Source organism: Leuciscus leuciscus (genome assembly GCF_965113295.1).
Source record: "Leuciscus leuciscus genome assembly, chromosome: 17".
Taxonomy (NCBI): domain Eukaryota; kingdom Metazoa; phylum Chordata; class Actinopteri; order Cypriniformes; family Leuciscidae; genus Leuciscus; species Leuciscus leuciscus.
Genome location: NC_138741.1, coordinates 19,021,352 through 19,044,499, shown reverse-complemented (window position 1 = coordinate 19,044,499; position 23,148 = coordinate 19,021,352). Strand labels below are relative to the sequence as shown.

Here is a 23,148-nt window from a genome sequence, read left to right as displayed (position 1 = left end):
GAAGTTTACTTAAATGTTTTAAAATCATCTCAACAAATAATAGAGTAAAAGACGTGACGTGCACACACGGCACATGACCATCTGTAACGGCCACGTCTAGAAAACACACCCTCTCACTTCTGCAATAAACATGGAGATGTTAGTCCCGTCCGAATCAGTACATGAAATCACAGACGTCAAGTGATAAGAATTGAAACTCAAATGTCGTTTAGAAAACTTGTCCCATCCGAATAGAGCTTAAAGATACTGATTTTTAGAAGGCAGCTGTCGGACTCTGAGATAGTGAGCGGGAACATGGTTTGTGTAACATTAGCAACACATTATTAGCTGTTTGATATGATTAGCATTTTGCTTGACTATACGTTTATCATTATGTGTCTGATGTTGTAGAGAGTGATGCATAAAACGCATTACCATTCTGATACATCGACTTGTAGACGACCCTGTATGAGTGAGTGGAGGTGGGGCTCATTTGCATATTCATGTTAAATGATGACAGAGCGATTCCTTTAATTTTTGACCGGTTCTGCTTAGTCGACTTCAGATTTATATTTGTGGAGCATTTTAGGAGAAACCAGCATAGTACATTTTGACGTGTGGGAAACTCTGTATTCTGTAGTTACTCTGTAACTGTTTTGTTGATCAAAAAAACCTTTCTTTTACATGAGTGTTTTGCCCTTAATGCATCCACACACACATACATATATATACCTACACAGACTCTTTCAGCCTCCGGGCATCAATTTGCTGCAGCAATGGCTACATCTAAACAATCAACACATCTGCCTCTCAAACCCTCTGGACTGTTAAATTCATTGCTCAAACAGCTATACTATATTGCTTTGTCCTTAATCTAAAGCTGGCCGAGCTGTGTGGAAGGTAATGTCTGAAATATCTGGTTTGCAATTGCTTTCAAACTTTAACCAGCAAGGTCAGCTTATGGACTGGGTCAATGGGACTAGAGCCCCTGTACTACTTGCTACCAGGGGCCTCAAGCATAGAAAACCTAGATATAAATGACCTGGTATGTAAAATTGAAATGTTTGTGCTTGAATGCATGTGATATTGTTGTTGCCACATGTCAAATAAACAAGGTGATATGTGTTCATGACCCCTCCTCAGCATAACTACCTAATTGCAGCTAGTCATGGTTTGTTGTCTCTTTTGCAATGTATAACATTTATGCAACTTTATATCTTGGAATTGCAAGTTTATGTCGTATTTGCTATCTAATTTCATTAGTACATCACTCACTGAGGGCCTTGCATGAACATAATCCGTCCTTGCTGACCAGATGGCGTTATGGAGCTTCTAATGGCAGGAACTGATACTCCCACAAACAGAATCTGTTACTGAAAGATCTGTTGCAGCTGAAAGGCCAAACAAGCTTGAAATGAAACATGGCATTTATAAGTATAAGTGTCTTGTTGTATGTAAATGCAATCTGAGATTACATGTGGAATCTTCACTGATATCTGAAGACCTTTTTAAAGCCAGTACGATGTCTGAATCCCCACCACACCAATTTCAAATGTATTGTCTTGTGGGAAAACAGACTGTTTTAACCAGTGTAAATAAGTACAAGATTATGTTCTTCACAGTTCAATCTGAATAAAAGTACACTCTGATAGTGCGTTTACCCTAGCAGTCATTATCTACTCATGCACCCACAGGATATTGAGTACTTTTGTATTTCAAAAAGTTAAAATGATCAGAAAAGAGAAAAAGATTTCTCAGAACAACAAGGTCATATTTCACTTCAGAGCTCAGGCTTAAACACTAGATGAGATTTCAATAGGGTTTGTGTTTCGAGCGAATTTGTCTGAGCAGTTTATTTATTTATCACTGACTTTGAAGTCAATGAAGCATTTTATTAGTTGGTAAATGATAAAGGTGAATAATTTTTAATCAGCGTTTACATTCAGTGAGTTACATGGGTGACTGGATATTGGAGCAGGTCTTACATCATTGTGGTTAGTAAATGTCAAGCTTCCACTGGGATTTCACTGGTCTACTGAAGATTTAAACGCAGGTTTGTAGGTGACCGCTTTCATGAGGGTGTCTGTAGGGAACTGATTTGGTGGTGTTTTTATTAAAATATTCAGTAGCAAAGGTTTAGAAGTATTCAGTAGGGCTGTCAATCAACTAAAAATTGAGTTGCATGATGTGTTATTTAATTTAGCCATGGACATCTTCGTTATAGAGTCTGCATATTTATAATAACCAATATGCAGACATATTTTTAAAAGTCTAATGTATTCAGAGCGAACACATTATTTTAATAATAATAGTTAAATTATTACTCATTTAATTAATTGTACTTGTTTGTTTAATGAATTGCACATAATTTGTATTTTATTAATTTGATTTATTAATTGCTGTAAAGAAACAAATAATAATAATAATTTGTATTTATTTATAATTTATAATTATATATTTATGTAATCAATTGAATTTATTTAACATTATTTAAAAAAGAATTCAGAGTGAAACTCCATCTAGAAATAAAATATCATCTCTCTTATCATATCTGTACACAATTAGTCATTGCTTTTGCTTTCTAGAATAAAACCTCAAATACCACAGCCAGAGATGCTTATACTTTAATGACAGGCTTTCATAACATTTGACGACATTTGAAGATGTGACATTGAAAAGTAGGCTGCATGTATGATTAATTCGAAATCAGGATTTCAGCTATTTTAGTCAGTATACTCGAGGCTCACTGTGATATTTTTATGACTGCCTTTCTTGCTGCTTATTTTTTTGTTAACACGAGGTAATCGCTGTTTGTGTGTCATCTCTTTGTGTGAGCAGAACAAAGAGAAGCGCTCATTTCTTACCCTTCACAGATACATGTGCGTGACTTGCCCATGAATGATGTGGAGCTCTGTTAGTATATGAGAGGAAAGGTGCTGCTTTTCCATGCTAAATGAGTGGACTTTAAAACACTCAGATCTTCACACAGATCACGCTGAAGGTCATAAGTGTTCAAGCTGAGCTTTAAGAAGGGTTTAGCGTTCACATTTTCATACATGCAGTATTGCTGAAAGTGAATATACAGCTGTGGACTGTTGGCTCAGTTACCACTACTTTATTCATTCATTTAGTTAGATTTCCTTTATCGTTTTTACTCCCTTCTATTTTTCTTACTTTCTCCTTTCTTCCTTTATTGTTATTTATTCCTCTTCATTTCTGCTTCATTTCTTCCTTTTTCATTCTTCATCCTTTTTTCTTCCTTTCCTCTTTTCTTGATTCGTTCTTGATTCATTCTTCCTTCCATCCTCCTTTATTTGTACTTTCCTCCTGCCTCTTTTCTTCCTTCATTCTCTCTTCCTATGTCTTTCTTCCTCCTTTTCTATCTTCTTCCTTCATTCCTATTTTCTTCATTTTTGTTCTTCCTCCTTTCTTTCTTATTTTCTTTGTCTTTTTTCCTTTGTTTCTTTCCCTTTTCTTCCTTTCTCCCTGATTTGTTTTTCATCCCTCCATCATTTCTACTTTCTCCTTCCTTCCTTCATTCCACATTCTTCCTTTCATCTTTCTTCCTCTTCCTTATTACCTCATTTGTACTTCCTCCTTCCTTTTTTTCCCTTCCCTTATTTGTTTTTCTTTCTTTCTATTTCCTTTCATTCCTTTCCTTCCTTCCCTCCTTTCCATTTTTTCCCTTTTTCCCTTCCTTTCCATTCTTTCCTTTCCCCTTCCCTTATATGTGGCAATTTAATAAATGTTGAATGTGTAAAAGTGTAGATGGTGCCTCTCATGACCTGGTTCTTTCTCTGTTTCTGTAGTGTGTAAATGTGAGGAGCTGTTCTCCAACACCACATACAGGAGCCTGGCAATTCAGTTCCACCTGGAGTGCAGTTATACCTGCCTGACCTACTACGAGTATCGCAAGGCCAAAGAACACTTGCACACAGCCCGCGATCTGTCAGGACTTGATGTTAACATGGCAGGTAGGCAATATAACTAGAAGAAAAATGATGATTCTGTGCAGGTGATTGAAGGATGGATATACGGCAATGCGTGACGGAAGTAATTGGAAGATGGAATGAATGAACGAATGGACGGAAAATATGGATTACCTAGCACTGCGAATGAGGAAAGAATTGATGCAATGCATGAATGATTAAATAAATGTTTGTCTCCCTCAGGTGCCCTAGGGAAGAGAACTCGTTTTCAGGAGAACTTCCTTGCTCAACTCATCTTAGATGTCAAACGGAAGGACAACTCGCCTGTTTTTAATTCTGATAGTCTCTCCCTCACACCAACACCCAAAGAACTCTTACCAAAGGTACATGGGAGTGTCTAAAAGTAGCTTTTGTTATGAATTGTCATGACAATGGTGGTTACACAATCTACAGGCCATAAACTATTTAGTTTGATTTAATTTAATTTGTATTATTATTATTATTATTATTTTATAATTTATAATCTATAATCAGCTCAGGTCATTGTCACCAGAGCATCATATGCATGATGGATATATGTAATTTGAGTTCTTTATTTGACAATTCATGTCATTTGGATTACTTGCATCACTGTACATGAGTGACGGTCAGAATATTATTAATTGTGGAGTGGCAGTGGCTCAGTGGTTCATGTAGGTTGTCTACAAACCGGAAGGTTGGTGGTTCAATCCCTGGTTCCACCTGACCAAGTGTCGAAGTGTCCATGAGCAAGACACCTAACCCCAGCTGCTCCCGACGAGCTGGGTGGCGCCTTGCATGGCTGACACCGCCGTCGGTGTATAAATGTGTGACTGAATGGGTGAATGTGAGGCTATATGTAAAGCGCTTTGGTGGCCATAGGTCTGTGAAAGCGCTATATAAATGCAGTCCATTTACCATTAAAAATTGACTTTTTATGTTGGCGTTTCTACTAATATTCCACTAAAATTTGGTGAATAACTTCTATTAACTTTCAAAAGTCAATTTCCACTCTCCTTTGGTTCTTGTCTTGTGCTCATTTTGGCCCCATGGTATGCAAATACCTGTCACAGTCCTTTTGGGGGCAAGAATTGTGCATTACTTTTCCCATCCATCAGGGGGCGACGTTTATTTTACTTCTGACAGCAGACATGACATTGAGCTGCAGTGAAGGTCGTGAAAAATATATTTTATGCAGATTTCCATCTGTCCCATTCTTTCCTGTCTTCCTCTCGCTGTCTCTCTCCTCTCACCCTGAGGCAGTGCTTTACTTTTATTACACATTTTTGGAAGGCAGTTGAGTTTTATCTAGTGTTTGGCTGATCTGTGCAGTGGCAGTGTGGTGTCTGGTATTATCTGCTTTGGCTGCAAATATGACAAATTGGGGACAGACAAAGATTTTACGGAAAATTCCCGGACCTTATCTCTGTTTCCCCTTAGCTGGCCTCGTTTTAAAAGTCCTGTAAATCATTTTTTCCAGGATTGCTTGAGTTTTTGGATTAAATGTGATAAGATCAGTATTGCTTACAAACTCTGAGCTGATAGCACTCCACTAGGTCTTTGTTACTCCACTTTGATCGTTTGTCGTGATGGCTTTTCAGGTAAAGTATACACTTGCGTGAGCGGTCTTCATTTCATTGGAATAGAATGTAAATGTCAACGAATTAGATTTTAAATGGGCTAAAGCAGAGGACCATGTTCATTTGCATATGCCCCGCCCCAGCTAATAAGTATCAATGCTGACTATGATTGATTTTTTTGATGCATGAGCTAACATCATTTGCTCATTTGAGGTAATATTTCAGGAAATTACCCTTCTAAAGGGATTATAAAGCGCTAAGTGTTTGTTTGATTACAATGTAAAATTCGACAGGAGAGTGGGCTTTATAAATGCTGCTCATAATACAATATTAAATGTCATGTTGCCTCTCCTTTTTCACTCATCTAAAGTGTGATCTGTGTTTGTCATACCTCTAGCATTTTTAAGGTCTTTATAGGATCTGCTCTGATTCTCATCATGTGTTTATAGGATCTTCAGCTGGGTGATGATACAGTCCTGAACCAGATTAACCTGGCAGAGCCGTCTGAACATGAACTCCCAGACCTCAGCGCTGAGGAACAGGCCTTTATACTGGCCACATGGTGAGTGTCTCAGTCGATTTGAATCGGTCCTGTTTGAATTGTGACTATGGTAACAGGATGGGCTGGGCACTCTGAAGTGACAGCAGCGATCGATCATGAAACGCAATAATCGCTTGAGTGTCTTTTTCAAATGCACTAATGACTATACACAGATACACAAAAGTGACCTCGTTTCTGGATGTACCTTGCGGTCCAATTCACCAAACTGCAATTTGTATCAATCTTGTTCATGGGGACTTTCACTCTTGTGCTTCATCAGCGCTCAATATTTAGACGTTCCTCCTTTTAAGAGATGGTAGACTGTCCTCAACACAATGATAAAAGATTTCAGACTCTTAGTTTTTTTTATAGCATTTATTATACATTTATTTTTTGTTCAATTATGCCTTTTTATATTTTCAACTTTCTTTAGTGTGTAATGTTGCTGTTTGAGCATGAAAAGGGGCTGTGAAGTTACAAAGCATAAAGTCTACTCAAAAGGGAGTTATTCTCTATATCAGTACGCACTGTTTCTGAACTCCATTAAAAAACGCCTCAATTAGTCTAGAGTTTCCTTCTGGGAACGTACACATCACAATATTCATCATTAAATAATTTCCGCTTAATTGATATGCACAAAAGGGGCAAGGCCTGCCCCTAGTATGTTGAAACTCGCTGTTATGGTGAGGGGCGTGGCATTTCTAAAACCCTTTCAATGCAGTTTACCAATCATAACACACTGGTCCAGCTGACCAATCAGAGGACATTGCGCTTTTCAGATGGGAGGGGCTTCATAGAGACAGAAACAAAAGAGCATTACTGACAGACTAGGAAGAGAGGTGCTGCAACAATGTCAAGTTTGTGAAGAAAAGTCTTGCAGAGGAAATACATACACTGCCACTGTCAACAGTTAAATGAATCACACATACCAGAAGTACATCGAAGTATGTGTATGTTTCTTGGTTTCTGACACTTTATTATAGACCGTTTTAAGAGTCTACCTTGTGCATGTGATATTGAACATACTTCTGAAAGTCAGGTTGTCAAAGCCCAAGCCAAAACGCTTTACGAGTATGACTTAAACAGGTCCTCTGGCTGAAATGTGCTTAAATTCATACAGACAAAAATCCAAGGAATATGTCTCCTTATCCTTGAGATAAGTTTTATAAGCTGTAGTATTTTAGTTCCAGTTGACATTTAATCATGTCCGGGATGTGTAAATTATTGTTATTTAGGCATGATTTATCTTTGTAACTTTGAAGTGCTGCATCAGGCCTCTGTTTTGCAGAATATTGTATGTTTTTTAAGTTTTTTTTGTGGCCAAGTGCGCATTGATAGTGGTCATCCACCCCCATCTTAGCCCCGGGAGGAGGTGCGGGGTTCTCCTACACTGCTCTCTAATTAGTGTTGTACCAGCCTGTGCATCCTGTTCGTTGTAGAAAGGTCGTCATCTTGCCCGACTGGCTGCTAGGAGACAAATTGCAGGCGTGGAATAATTAGCAGGGCGTAATTATGCAGGCCAGGGACCTTAATTGGGCTGCATGATGGTTGAAGGTGAATTATGGGCCGTCAGTGGTGCAGTCAAGCAAAACCGCATGTACGGTTTAACGGTGTTCTCTTGGAATGCGAACAGCCTGCTGTACATTTATCATCCTCTGTTAACGTAAAGAACTGTGATGCAAATGAGAGACGGTTGCAGCTTGAGGAAAGTAGCTGAAGTTACCTAGAATATTGTGCTACGTTATAATAATATCATATTTTATACTTTTTACTTTTGTGACAACTTTGTTTTAATTCCTCTAATGAAATACATGGAGTGTATTTCCCAAAAATTAAATGGGGACTATTCACCCAAAAAGGAAAATTATCCCATGATTTACTTACGCTCAAGCTGTCCTCGGTGTATATGACTTTCTTCTTTTAGACGAACATATAAACGTATAGATATGTCGAACATATAGATGACATATAAAAAAAATATCATTGCTCTTCCAAGCTTTATAATGGTAGTGAATGGCGGTCCTGATTTTGAAGTAAAAAAAAAAGTGCATCCATTCATCATAAAAGTAATCCATATGACTCCAGGGGGTTAATAAAGGATTTCTGAAGCAAAGCGATGGGTTGGTTTTTGTAAGAAAAATATCCATATTTAAAACTTTCTAAACTAAAATAACAAGCTTCCGACAGACGGCCTTTGCATGTCGATTTACGCCAAAAGAGTAACCCCTGACGCGATGTATGAATTAGGATGTAGAAGTAGCGTAAGTTTTGACGCCTCTCGCGGTTTAAACAAACAGGACTGGGCAACAAACTCAAGCTCCTCTTCTTATATTGAAATCCTCAGACATCTTTTTTTTTTTTTATCCTCATTTTAGACTTCTAATTCGTGACCGGTGTTTTGTTTTGCTCTATCCTCTGCGCTTCCGCGTTCATCAATGCGTCATTCGTCAGGTCCATTGAATAAGGAAATATACATTTAATATGTATATTTTTCTTACACGAATGCATCACTTTGCTTCAGAAGGCCTTTATTAACCCACCGGAGCCCTGTGGAGTACCCTTATGATGGATGGATGCACTTTTTTTGGGGCTTCAAAATCTCAACGCCCATTCACTGCCATTATAAAGCTTGGAAGAGCCAGGACATTTTTATTAACTCTGATTGAATTGGACTGAAAGAAGAAAGGCATATACACCTATAGTAGGATGGCTTGAGGGTGAGTAAAGTGACTATCCCTTAAGCATTTTCCCATAATTTACCTTTACATTTTATCTCCTTACTGTAATATAAGCACAAAAAAAGCAATGGGTGTGTATATTCAAGAAAAATTTGTTTTAATTAAATGTAGCACAGCACATACTACAGTACCATTATATACAGTCATTTCACTGTACTAATCTATGCATTTATACATTTATTATACATTTTAAGGTTATTTATTTATTTTTCACTCCTGACTAAAATGCTTTTATTAGACTACTAATATTACTGGAGTCTAATATGAATGAGATGGTCTTACATAGATTGTACTTGGTTTTCATTAATTTCTTATTGTAAATCTTTTTTTTAAATGAAACAAATTACTAAGAGTAATATAAATTAGATTTTTTTTTGCATTACTTTTTTTTTTGTCTTTTGATTGTGGATTCATGGGATACCCACTCTAAAATCAGCAGCAATGTTAAAGCTGCCGTCGGCAACATTTTTTTTATCATATTCAGTGTAATCGACACTATAATCCGACAGAACAACATAAATAAGGTGGTTTTAGAAAAAAACCCGAGCTTCTAACTCCACCTGGAGCGTGTTATTTGTTTTGCAAAAATCCAGCGCTCCCGCTTCATCAGGTCCAATCAGCGCAGGGGGGTGTGATATCTGACTGTCAATCACAGGTCGTGCACACGCCACAGATACCCCTCACTCGCGCACGTTAATATCAAATGCACACGCCACGCCTGAAGTTCGCCTGGAGATTGCATGAAGCGTGATGGCGGACAGAAAATCTACTAACAAGCTTCCAATTCCTCGGTTATTGCTATCTATGGATAGATTAGCCAGGGCAGCCTACCTCCGAGTCCATGGTGTTGATAGATGCTGAAGAGACGGACGCCTTCACAGAAAATCAGGTACACACGCACAGTGACGCACTGACGAGCACGACCTCGATGGGAGGGTGCTCGCTGGTAGTGGGGAGGGGCATGAGAGTTGTAAACATTCAAAATTTTGGCTAATCGACCCAATCTGCCAGACTTGCCGACGGCAGCTTTAATATGGTAACATATTTTTGTTGAGGTTATGGCAAGATATGATTATGCAGCAAGTACCTCACAACTAGAAAGGCACTCTCTGGTCGTACAGTAATATTCATGCAGGGAAGTCCATTCCACATTTCTCGAATAAAGGATGAGACATGCAAGCTCTGTTTTGCATTGCCATCATTATGAGGGACTTTTTTTTTTTTTATTGTGTCATTGACCTGTGAACTAAAAGAAACTTTATTTTATATGCAGATTTTATTTGAATGATTGTGTGTTTTTTTTGCTTTGCAGCATAGACTTTCAGAAGAATAATCCTGTTCACAAGCTAAATGATGAGGAGCTCCTGGCTTTCACGACGGTAAGACGCACTGTTTTCTTTCTTTCTCTCACAGCCGTGGTGCAGTTGACACATCTCAGACACATGTCAGTACACGCGGTTGTATTTTCAATCTGACAGACGGAGTGTATGTGAACAGGTTTTTCTCATTTGGTCACAGTTTAGCATCTACAATGTGTCTGTTACACTAACAAATGCAAATGGATGAAATGGTCTTATGGTTGCTTCTGTTAATCTGCTCAGAACACTAAAAAAAGAAATGAGGGGCCGTGCTCTGGTAAAATCTTCCACGCAGAGTTCTGCTCATAAGGTTACATACCCCTTGCAAAATCAATTTTTTTTCAATTTAGAACTACACAGACTTTTTGACCAAATATTTACATTTAAATTTACATAATTTTTTGTTAAGTTCACAAAAATAAATGGATTTACACTTAATCTTCTAATCGTGTTGTATTTGGCATTTTGATATTGCATTTAAAAAAAGCAAATACATTTTCCTGTCCTAGTCTGGTTGAAATAAAGGGTGAGGAAAGGATTTCCAAAATGCATAACTTGCTTAGGAGTCATTCACACAAACTGTGTGAACGTGTTTTTGCTTTGAAAATCGTGAGACGCGGGCAGTGAAAAATGTTTGTTCTGCAAAAATGAAGAATGCTGTGTCATGCGCGAGATGCGAGCGCAATGGTTAAATACTTCCGTCTAGTGCATGTTTACATTTTAAAAACAATGTAAACGTAGTGCATTGAAATTAAAAAATGCGTTCTGTGTGAACGGCTCCTTATATTGGATAATTTTTTGTGAAAAATTTGCTAAATGTGTTAGGAAATGTGCATAAACTTCCTTGAAAGTGATGTTTTTTTTGTTTTTTTTTAAACACATGGAATATTCTGATATTTATTTATTTAGCATAATTTAAATTTGCAACTTGGATGGAAACAGCTAATGACAGTTTGTGGCCTTTTGCAATAGGGGTGTATGAGTATTTGGTTTGCTGCCTGCTGTTCTTAAAAATCCTCTAAGTTCTGTAAATTCTTCAATTTTCCCCAACATGCATTGCGAATTTGTGTTTTTCTCCACTTTTGTAAAGTTTAATCAATCTGGACATTTATGGGCTCATACACAACAAAGCCCAAAAGTCATTCATTCATGAGGAGACAGCACACAATATTAAGAACCAAGAGTATTAAATGCAGTATAGTTTGTGTTAATTTAAGCTATTATTTTGTAGAACATATTAAAATATATGCAACTCTTTCTAGGCAAAATAAAACCATTTACATATTTTTTGAACGCTAATCTTAATCTACAGGGGTATGTAAATGTCTGAGCTCAGCCATTCAAGTCTCTTTCTGACATCTGTGTGCTGTTGAGGATTTGACTTCCAGACTTTGTCAGAAAGAGGGAGATTTATTATTTTGACATCTTTATATTTTCAAGTGTAGCAGTTTTTGACAGCCTGGGTGAGAATGATGGACAGATTGAAAACTGCCCATTTCCTTTCAGCTCATTCACTCAAAACTCACGTTACAGGAAAGTGAAAATCCATTGGTCTGGTCAGGTATGAGGAGAGCAAAACTCACTGAGCTAATGAAGACACTTCTCTGCCGGCAGGCCATATTGTCTTCCCGATAAACTTTAAGCCACTTCCTGGTAATTTAATTAGTTCAGTGTTTCAACCACAGCCACACACTAACAATTTGGGAAGGTACCCCGAGAGTCACTCCTTTTAATCTGTTGCGAGCTTCCCACCATTAAGATGTGAAAATGACGATGTGGCTATTCTTTTTAGCAAACACCCTCAACTAAAGCATCACATACTACACGTTCTGCTTAATCGTTGTGTACCGGTAAATGAAATAATGCCCTACGGCAGAGACGCCTCTGTAAAAGCAGCCAAGTGCTCAATGCGAAACTGTCTACATCTGCTGTGAACATCATTTTTAACCACCAGCAAATTAGCATACAAAGAGTTTTTAAATCGGCAACCTGTGCCCACCAACAGCCTCAATTATTTATAGTCTATTATTGCTGAGGACAGTTGTGTGTGTGATTTATATCCATTTACAAATGTCTCTGACAGCAAAATCAACCACTTTAGAATCACACGTGTCTTGCGCTATTGTGGGGGTGCCATGTTAAAGTGGTTGGGCGCAGATGATGATAACATGATACTTTTACTATAGGAGTGAGTGAGGTAAGCTACTACAGTATGTTTTACTTAAGTTGACCACTAGGCATGGAGTAGTAAGAGGAGGTAAAACTAATATTGGGGTGGTGGTGGCGCAATGGATAAGACACATGCCTTTGGTGTGAGAGACCCGGGTTCGAATCCACTGTGAGACACCAATGTGTCCCTGAGCAAGACACTTAACCCCTAGTTGCTCCAGAGGCGTGCGACCTCTGACATATATAGCAATTGTAAGTCGCTTTGGATTAAAGCGTCAGCTAAATGAATAAATGTAAATGTAAATGTAATATTCTTAGTTATTTAAGCATGTCTGCAGTTAGCTATAGAGTTTTAGAAACATGTCTTGTCAGGAAAAAAAAAAGTGGGCAAGTTGTGCCATTCCAAGGGGTGAGTTCAGTCAGTGTAGAAAATGTGAACAGTTATATTTCAAGTAAAAAATATGAACAGAAATGAGAGAAATAGTTTACTAATGCCTGTTCCTTGTCCCGTCATATTTGCTGAACATTTTCTCATTTCTTTAACTAGCCAGGAAAATGGAAAATTTTTAGACTTTTTGAATGTAGCTTTTACATTTTTTTTAATTTTTTTTAATTATGCTTTGTAGTAGTATATCCTGTATTTTGAAAGCAAAGCGTACTCTGCCAATCCTTATATAAACACTGTATAATGTAGTTTATAAAAGCATTTATATTAATATTTTCTTACATAAATATATTTTTATATATTTTATATGCGTTTCAGCATTTATAGGAATATTGATATTAAAAAATAAATCAAACATACAAAAGGAATCTAAGATAAATTCATAATTTTCCAATTAATGTTGGATGATTTTATTTATTTTACTATATTTTTCTATTATTATTATTTTATTTTTTTATATTCATCTATTATATAAGATGATGTGTGCCCTTGTATGCTGCGGTACTGAATGATTAACAAATTCATGTACTGAGATTTACTTTGTTCGCTGAGGTACTTAAACATTTTTGCTGTATATGTTTAGATTCATTTCATTGCCATGATACACGATCTATAAACCATTGTATTGTCTTTCTGTCTTCTCCTGCTGTATTTACACACAAATAATCTGAATCTGCGCTTGTATAACTGTCTAATGCTGTTTATTTAACCGTTATTTTAACATTTTCAAGGGTGATGTTTCAGCTTGTCCTCCTCCTACGTTGTTTTCTTCTTTTCTAATTTATACTTGGGTTACTGCCCTGCCCGTCTTCCCAGACTCCGAATCTATTTGCATTCATTAGAAGTTGCCTTTCTCTGGCTCTCGGAGGACCTCGGCTGCTCCGCCTCGCTGTTTAAAGCTTGATATCTTCATTTGTACGAGCAATGAAGTGAGTCCTCCGATCTTATGCATTCGGCTGTGTGCACTTCTCTCTTAAACTCTCCCACGTTTTGGAATGAGGTCAGTCCTTTTCAAGTGTTTTTGTGTTATGGCCAATTGCAATTTTCCCCAAAGTATTAAGTGACTTTCCTAGACAACTTTAACCTTGAGAGGACATGTTTCAATACTTGACAAATACACAAACCTGTTCTCATGACCGCTGAGATGTTGGTGGTCTCTCCTTGAAGTTAAACCCTCCTAATCAACACCGTTCAGGAACCCAATTAGGTGTGGTACTTTGAAATATGGGTCTCCATCTTTGGAAGGTTTGACTGTCTGACAGCTTTAGCAAACAATTCTAAGCCAATTCGAATGTGTCAACACCCACCCCAAAGACGTCACCGCAAGTCATCAGATATGCCAATCTCAAGTTTGCTTAAAGGTACGAGGCTCTGACCGACAGGGCGAAGCAGTGTGATGGATTGGAAATGAGAAGTAAAAAGGGAACAAGAAGGAAAAATGTGTCTCCAGAGTCTGACCCAGAGGTTTGCATCATATTCGGCAAAAGCTGTTAGAGTCAGGTCCCTCTGGAAAAATAATCTACACTTTGAGCAAAGAGTTCAAACAGCAGTTTCCTGTGCCTGATGGAGCTCTGCTTTCTGCATGAACTCTAGAGTCCATATTTTAAGCAGCTTGGATACCAAATTAATGGGGTAGAATAGGTCTATGAGTCAGTTTGGGATGAGGACATCCTCTGCTTCTGGACATAATTCAATAAAAATCACTGTAGTTGATGAATTTGTTCACATAAACACTAGAATGAGATGAAATGATTATTTGGGTGGTTTTTCAGTATGGTTGGGAAAATTGAATCATTTCAACACTGTATACAATACAAAAGGAAACTCTAAGAGAAAATTAATCAGAATTTGTCCAAAATTTCAGTCAGTGTCAGCTGGTTCCAAAGCCTCTTTTTTTTCTGTAGTTGTCTAATTGGGTGATTTAGTTTTAATAGAATAAAAGAAGCAGTCTTCTGATTAGGTTATGGTTCATTTCAAAGGTTAAAAGTAGTATGATTTTCAGAGCTGTAATAACCATGTTCATCAGTAGTCTGGTGTTGGTGTGTGCCAAGCTCTTTTCTGTACTGTTTTATTAAACTCCCTGAATGTCATTTCTAAATGTTGCGATGAGCTTTGTTTTTAAATGCTTAAGCTATACAGTGTTTCCTTTTTAACCTGCCTTTATAATACTGGCGCTATCCAAGAATAACCAGCGAGATGGAGCGTAACGAGGGGTGGGGACTATCATTTATATGTCAAGATTATTTATTTTCTTCATCCTCAAAATGAAGTCTTTTCAGGGAAACCAGGGAAGGGGACGTGTTCGTGGCTGAGTTAGCACTTCTTTAGGAACAGCAGGGAAAACTTTCATAGCCCAGCCGTTTAACACTGCAAACACTCTTTCCTCTCATTTAATCATTTTGTGAAGGGTGGTAGGATGATAAAAATGTGTGCTGTTAGAAAAAATACATTGACGTACACGCCCTCAAAGGATGAGGGTTTGTTATATGTGTGTGTATATGAGAGCTCATTGTCATAACTCATTGCAGAAATGTCCCTTCACCAATGGCTGACTTTTGGTGGTGAGATCCTCTGGTTTTAATGATCAAGAGTCATTGATTGACCTCAAATACTGTTGCACATACAGCTGATAATGATTGTATTGAATGAAACATTCTCATCATTCACACGTGAAGTGATAAATCATTTAGGACTTACTGCACATTACTGGGATCTTTTGGGCATCAATAGGCATTTGCTGCATCGTACACAACCCATATCCCATACAGCAATGTTTATATGCTTCAAGAAATCAGTCCGATGCCACGTTTGGCTGCGTTCCTAGATGCATATTAAGCCCGGTGCTGGATTACACTGTTAATTGGCAAATCTGATTTGAAAAACCCTTTTTAGTTGACAGTATGTCCAGGGAAACTAGCTCTTTAAATGAGTTTGTTGAGATCAATAAAGCTTTTTTTGTTTAAGTTTCAATTTCTGCCATTTTCATCATTTTTAAAAGGAGTTTGCTCCAGACTGCTGTCTTATTTCTCTTCTTGATCCTTCTCCTAAACCGCTGGTCTTGGCCGTGGGAAGAGTAACATCATTCGCATCAAAATCCCCCCTCGCAAGTGCCAAACCTGCTTCAGTTTCAAAGAGCTCCTCATCTGAGATGAATCATAGAGGTTTTGAGGCTGTTCTGGTCTGATCTCTTTGGTTTGTGATGTCATGGGTGGTAGCATCTCTACTAGTTGCTGTCAAAACCTAGCCCAGCAGTTTGCAAACCCACCTGGGGAGTTTGTACTTCCTCTATCTGTCAGCACTTTCCCGCTCTTTTGGCCACCAGACCACATGAGGTCACCTCCAGGGTGTGGCATTTCAGCTTGTGTAAGCGGTTTAGTTTCCGATGATCATTGAACCCCCATCAGGGATCTCAATCCCTCCTACACTAGGTCAACGTAGTGATGGCATTATGTATGTAATGTGAGCTTGTGTTTGTTTGGTTGGATTGGGTCGTTTCCTCGCTGTGTTACCCATGAGGCCGATACTTGTGTTGATCTCACCGATGATCTCTGGCCAAGGGCAGTGCACTGTTGGCTGGACTGTGTGCCTAAATCCAGTGCAGCCGAGTGTGAACGCATTGGCTCTTCCAGGGCAGTGTGTCCTGTCAGATCTAAGGTGAACACCTGCTGTTTAACTCATAAATCTTTTGTTCACAGAGATGGGCGTATCCATAGGGCAATGCCAGGTCTGTCAGTCAACAGTGGCTAATTTGAGCCTGGACATGGGATGGGCATGTTGCTTGCTGTTCATGATGTCATTTTGTGTGGGTGTTTCTTAAACTTTGGGCACTTTTATGTCCCAAGGGTTGATTTTTATTAAAAGCAACAGATTCAACTTTTCTTTTTTGTCATAGGAAGACCACATTAACTTTTTACCATGCCTTCATTCAGTTTTGACTACTATTCAAATGACTTATGTATAGATTTTGTTTTAGTCTTATCCTAGACCTAGAATGTCAGAATTAACCTAAAATCTGTCACAAAAATATGAATTATAGTCATTTAAATATGTGTGATCATGAATTTTATAAATTAATTTGTCATTTCCAACTACACAGAATTGTAATAAATTATGTTCTAAAGTTAGTGTACTTGTTTGCCAAGGAGACAGTAATGGCATAGAAAAGCTTGAGATGAAATATTACACGTAACGTGAAGAAAACGGAGAAATCTGTTTTTGAGATGTGGTGGAAAAAATTACACTGTGGTGGGAAATAAAAAAAGATTAAAGAACTCTCCTGTGATGTACACTACCGTTCAAAAAAAAATCTGTGAAATACTTTTTCCAGCAAGGACACATTAGATTTATCAAAAGTAAAGACATTTATAATGTAACAAAATATTTCTATTTCAAATAAATGCTGTTCTGTAACTTTCTATTTATCAACAAACCCTGAAAACTGTATCATGGTTTCTACAAAAAAGCACAACTGCAGCACAACTGTTATCAGCATTGATAATAATTGAACATTGAAAACATTGACATGTTTCTTGAGCACCACATCAGCCTATTAGAATGATTTCTAAAGGATCATGTGACACTGAAGACTAGAGTAATGGCTGCTGAAATTTTGTTTTAGCAATGTTTGTATCCTGAAAGTTTAGAGGTTTAAAAATGACAATAGTTGTATTGTCGTCGTCTCCCAACCCCCCAATATCCCCCCCATATCACCCCCTCCCGTTTCCCAATTCTTACTGAAGGTTCTGTCAGAATGAGAGAGAGCATCTGGTTGTTGTTTTTTACCAACAGTGTTCAGAGAGCATGTTGGTGTCAGCTTGGTGCTTTGTAAAACACGCAAAACAAACACAGTTGATATATGTGGAACAGAAGCAGATTTAAAACATTCATGTGTGAATTTCAGTTTTAGTGGGCTGTATATTTGTATAACACTCTAAATGCAGTTAGTGTGGTTTGAATGAGAAGATTCCTTACAGTCAGGACAAGAAAAGTTGGATTAATATAAAAAATAAAAAAACACATTGTTTTCCCTTCCGTGTCTGTGCATTGAGTTTATTTATGAGAAAACAGTGTGAGGTTTAATTTCCCCTCCTTTCTCTTTGGTGACATATTCATGTTACATGTAACCACAGCCCAAATTTTCTGGTCATTTTCCCTAAACTACAGTCCATGTGATCTGGGCTTGTCCTTGTGTCTTCCTGAAGGTCAAAAGACCAGCTATGACGATACAGGCAGAGGACAAACAAGCCCTTTCCTTCCACTTTAGTGATTTACTTCATCTTCATGACTGATTGATTGCACCCGATGCTCAGTTTGATTCAACACCTGTGGTCTCACAGCCACTGTTTTTCTCTTAGACATCATAAAAGATGTCACAGTCAGTTCATTGAGGTCGTTTGCCAACAACCTTTCTATCTTCTGCTGATCTGCAATCTGCTGTTGCTGGTCTCCACTGGCTGGTTGTGTGTGCAGGCATCTTTCCAGTCTACATGTGGATCCAGGAGTCTGCAGGCTGGTTAGATGGTTGTCACGTGCCCAGCAAACATCACGGTTTTAACTTTTTTTTATTGTCCGCTTTTTATCTTTAAGAATTTGCTACATACATTGAATTTCTACACATATTGAATCATTTAGTGATGTATTGCATGAAGTGAAGTACATTGGCCAGTGATATTATCCAAAGCGAGGATAATAGATATGCTCTACTGTTTGTGCTACAGGAATGCAGGTATTTTTAGTTCATGCTTTGTTTTTTTACAGTACTTTTTCTTTTAGGGGGTGGATGGTATAACAAATGTTTCTGGGGTTTTTTTTGTGCAAATTCAACCCAAAAAAGTTTGAGGTTACATAATTATATATATTTTTGATAATCTGCTGCTCCCTTCCTTTTACATTTACAATAGATTCAAATACAAATGCACCTTGTGACATTGAAGAACTATCAAAGATGCCTTTGTTGCAAGTCATATGCTAAAATTTCATTTTATTCATGCACAGTCTCAGCACTGATCTGACATTGATTTGTTTGGTAATGAATCCCAGAGAAATGACTTTCGCTGCTCGGATCTTGTGGGGTGTGTCATCTGTAATATGTCACCTGACAAGCAATTTCAAATACTTGTAATGCTGAATCCATCCAGAAGATCATAAATGTCAAAAAAAATTTTTTTTACAAAGTGCAGAGCATCTGTCTGGTCCCTCATAAATTTACAACACTCTTACCAGCAGAGAAATGAATGAACAGGTTGTCGTTTTTTTGGGGGATGTTTGCTTGTGGGTTTGAGAGCATTACTGCTGACATACAGTAGTGTTAAAATATATAATATAATATAATATGATATACAATAATAAATATTTTTTATAATATAATAAATATATATTTTAAATATAATAAAAAGTAAATGATAGAAAGTTTTGTTACCGGACTGAACCAGATTTAACACAACTACGTTACCTGCCATTTTCAGTTTCTGTTTATAGGGTGATAAAATATTATTTGGACCAAAGGTCTGTCTCTCATTTTGTTGATCATTTGGGATCTTCATGTGGCTCTTCATTCACTGAAGGGTTTATGTGTCTGAAGCACCTGCCGTAATCGAAATGATATCATGGCGGCGCAGACGTGCACTGGCTCAAGTAGTCTTATTGGCTTCAGGATGGTTTCCAGGAAGGACTGGCTAGTTCAGGCTGAACTTGAGCTCTCAAATCTGTTTGGAAAGTGGAACCGTTCTGATTGAAAGCAGGTCGGCCGCTGGGGTTAATTTATAGCCACGGCGTTTATGTGACTGTCTCACCATAAATCTTTTAGTTCCACAAGAGCCTAATGACTTTACCAGAGTCCTTGCTTTTCATGTATATCTCTAAATAAATACATGTTGAATTAGGTCTTTGCAAAACTTTATTACAAGATTAAGTCATCGTCTGTTAAGAAAATAATTATTTTTGTTCAGTTTGAACTCTTACGATTGAGTTTTCCATTAGGAGCTACAGGACTTCTCTCCAAATAAGATAAAGCACAGAAGGAAGAAAAGGAATGTAACTTTCATCCAATAGAGAAAGACGTCGTCCCTCCCGTTTACCTGAGCTGTCCTGTCGCTTTTGAAGACTTTTATATTGTTCATTGCTCACCAGTCAACATGTTATAAAAGGGTTAGGATTTCTTTCTTTCTTAATGGGAATTTTTCTCCTACGTCTAGTCTGATCAGCAACACATTCTCTCTCTCTCTCTCTCTCTCTCTCTCTCTCTCTCTCTCTCTCTCTCTCTCTCTCTCTCAAGGCAAGACCTCTTTTCCAACACTGTTCTGTCGCTCAGGGGTACATTTCAGACTAAAGACATGTCTCACCACCCTATTGCCAACACTGAGCTTGTGTACATATAGATCACGGTGTGTCTGGGATTTCAGTCTTTCTGAATTAGCTTTTGTTCACTGCTAGGGACCCTTGCCATATCCAATCACCTCGAGGTGCTTGAATCATAGCAAAGATGGTGCACCTTCAAAGCCGATTATTCATGCTTTCATTGCCAGCTTAAGGACATTGGAATGGACCGTAACCTCACAGGTTGTCTGCTGTCCACCTTTAGTTTTCGTCATGGGTCTTTATTGTCAACATTGTTCACCAGAACAAATTTAAAAACTGAGAATTTTATGGTAGATTATCCAGCCACTGACAGAAGCATGCTTTGACTGTTTAGTAAACTGCATTTAGGTATAAAAGGAGCACATGTCTTACAAATGAGCTAAAGCCATTGTGACATGACAGATTCATTCAGACGCAAGAGGACTTCAGGTTAACTTCCTTAAAAAGCTTAAAAATCTTGACAGTTTTATCAGTCAGAAGTCCTTAGCCTTTTGAATGAATGATGCTGTGATCAGATGTATTCAGATTTATTCAGATGTGTTCGGAGGTCAGCACTCAAGTGGTCTCAGTGCCAGTCAAAATTCAGAATGGAAGAATTGTTTGAGTATTAATTTGAATCGAATTGTCTGCAACACACAGGAATTTGAATTGTAATTAATGGTAATGTTATTTGCTTGATTACAATTACAAAAATGAAACGGGTAATTTAATTCTTGTAAAGTAGTTCCTAGTTTCGTGACATCGCGTACAATAGAAGTCCCATTTCATTGGCTAGGCGCCAACCAATAAAACGGCTCCTTTGAACACCCCCGCTCCCACCCCCCTTTCTCTCTCGCCTGAGTTTCAAGTGCACAAGTTAGTTATGCACCTAATATATCGCGAAAAGAGAAGCAAAAGTCAAGGCGTGAAATTTGAAATTGCAGTGACAGATTTGAGAAGTTGCAAGTCCCTAATTGAGGTTGTACTGTGAATGTGAATGTAAGATTAAATGCAAATATATATTACGAGTTTGTCTGTCATTGTATTTCTGTGAATGGCATTTTACACATTTGTGACTACTTGTCTGCAGCTTCAAATTCAGAATACAGGTTTGTGACTATTGTCTGCTAATGCAAATTTCAACATTCAACTTCAGATTTTTAGTTTAGAGGTTTTCACATTGGAGCTGTGAGTGTAAATGTTCACAGAAGTACGAATATTTATTGTACAAGTTCTCAGATTCACATCTACGTGCTCTCGAGTTATGCTACTCTTTTACCTTCTAATAAACCTTCAATCCAGACATTTTTGAAGTTGAATTTTCAGACAAGGGTCTGTCAAACCATCATTTGAAGTTTGTCCTGACATACCTTAATTTTCTATTTAAATTATACTTAATGTAGTTCATGTTTACAAGTTTCTTTGAATATTACTTTATTTTAATTCTACAAGTCAATTTAATTCTACAAATCTTTTTTGTGTGTGCCTCAATTCAAATTCAGAAATTGGACTTTTAAATGTTTAAACTGGAAATTTGTTAAAAATTAAAAGTTCATCTATGCTCTCTTAATGTTAGAATCACAAGAATGGCAATGCAAAGATTACTGGAGTAATCCTGTGTTTGCGTATTTTTTGTATTTACTACTACTTGACGTGCATGAATTAGTGGGCGGGGCTAAAGAGGCAATGATGTAGAAGTAGGCATTGATCTTCCGCTGAGGCAGTCTTTTATCGCATTATGAAGTAATAATATGACAAAATCCGATAATAGTCTCCTGGCTTCAATAAAAGCTGTTTTTGGACTAACAAGAAAGTTTTGAGTTCTAAAACTTACAGGATATTTTTTATAGTACAATGACATCTAATATGTCAAAAGATTAAGGAAAATGTGGCTTCTTAATTCATGACGCCATTAGTGGCCATGGGTTTGCTGAATATCTTTAAACTGAGGAGCTATAACCCTGCTCTGATACATTACCTATGTTTGAACCTTATTTTTTTTTATTTTTTTTACTCAGGTGGGTTTGAGTGTGTGTGCTCTTCTCTACAGAAAGTTGACATTCTCATATTTGCCTCAATCATGTGTTTAGCCAGCAGTCCCCTACAGGTAAAACTGCTAGTGAAGAGATATTGCATCAGAAGTATGTAGCCACAGATAATAAACTTTAATTTTTTTCTTTTAACAGTTTAACACAAAATCCGTTCCTCGTGAAGTCATGGTGACGCATCACAGCTGTATTATATTTGGCTGTCATTGACAGGTTTAAATGATATAATGCAAAAATGAATCTCTTTGCAGTCTGCGCATGGCATCATACTTGGGCCACCTGCTTCAGAATGAAATGGCACTTGAACTTTGAAGATAAAGATGTGGTTGAAATGAGCTCATGTCTGACACTTTGTTATTAAGGGAACCTTGATGATTTTTGTACTGAATTTATAGCCTCTTTTTTAGGTTTCTTCCTATATACCTAACAGATTAAATTAATATCCATGTAAATACTTTGCAGCAGCCGTATCGTGTTACAGTAGCGGCTCTGCTAATGGTAACACTTTTTTTCATAATAGACATTGTGCAGATACACATTAGTGATCTGACAGTGAAGGACTATTTACACAGGCTCGCAGAGAAGCTTTGGCAATTTAGAGTTGGTTCAAGATGAAATGGTAGGATATTGTTTTCAACAGATGATAGTCCTCACTTGCGTCATCTGTTTGGTAAGCCACCTTTCGTCTAAGTGCTTCCTGAACAGTGACGCTGATGCAGGATTTTGTGGTGATCGTTTCATTCTGATGGGCTAAGAAATATTGGCCTAGTGGCAACCAGTAACTTGTACTTGGTTGGATATTATTTGTATGATTTTTCAAATCTATCCTTTATCAGCTTTAAGAAATGAATCTACTCCCAGAGGTTTGTTTATTAAAATTAGAATTATTTGTCAAATTTATACAGTGTCTAAAACTAAATGGTTATTTATTTTTACTGAAGATATTGTTGGTCTATTTAGGTGAAATTAAGAATGCCAGTGGTTTTTTCATAAGCACATCCATAACTA

General features: G+C 37.5%; 1 protein-coding gene across 1 annotated transcript in view; it reads left to right on the top strand.

The window, feature by feature from the left end:
• ttc27 (tetratricopeptide repeat domain 27) overlaps positions 1 to 23,148 on the top strand; it is an 87,218-nt gene that overhangs the window by 20,945 nt on the left and 43,125 nt on the right. The window contains exons 6-9 of the mRNA XM_082143029.1: positions 3,789 to 3,953; positions 4,152 to 4,291; positions 5,956 to 6,068; positions 10,098 to 10,164. Of these exons, the coding sequence (XP_081999155.1) occupies positions 3,789 to 3,953; positions 4,152 to 4,291; positions 5,956 to 6,068; positions 10,098 to 10,164 (485 nt within the window). The remainder of the gene's footprint in view (positions 1 to 3,788; positions 3,954 to 4,151; positions 4,292 to 5,955; positions 6,069 to 10,097; positions 10,165 to 23,148) is intronic.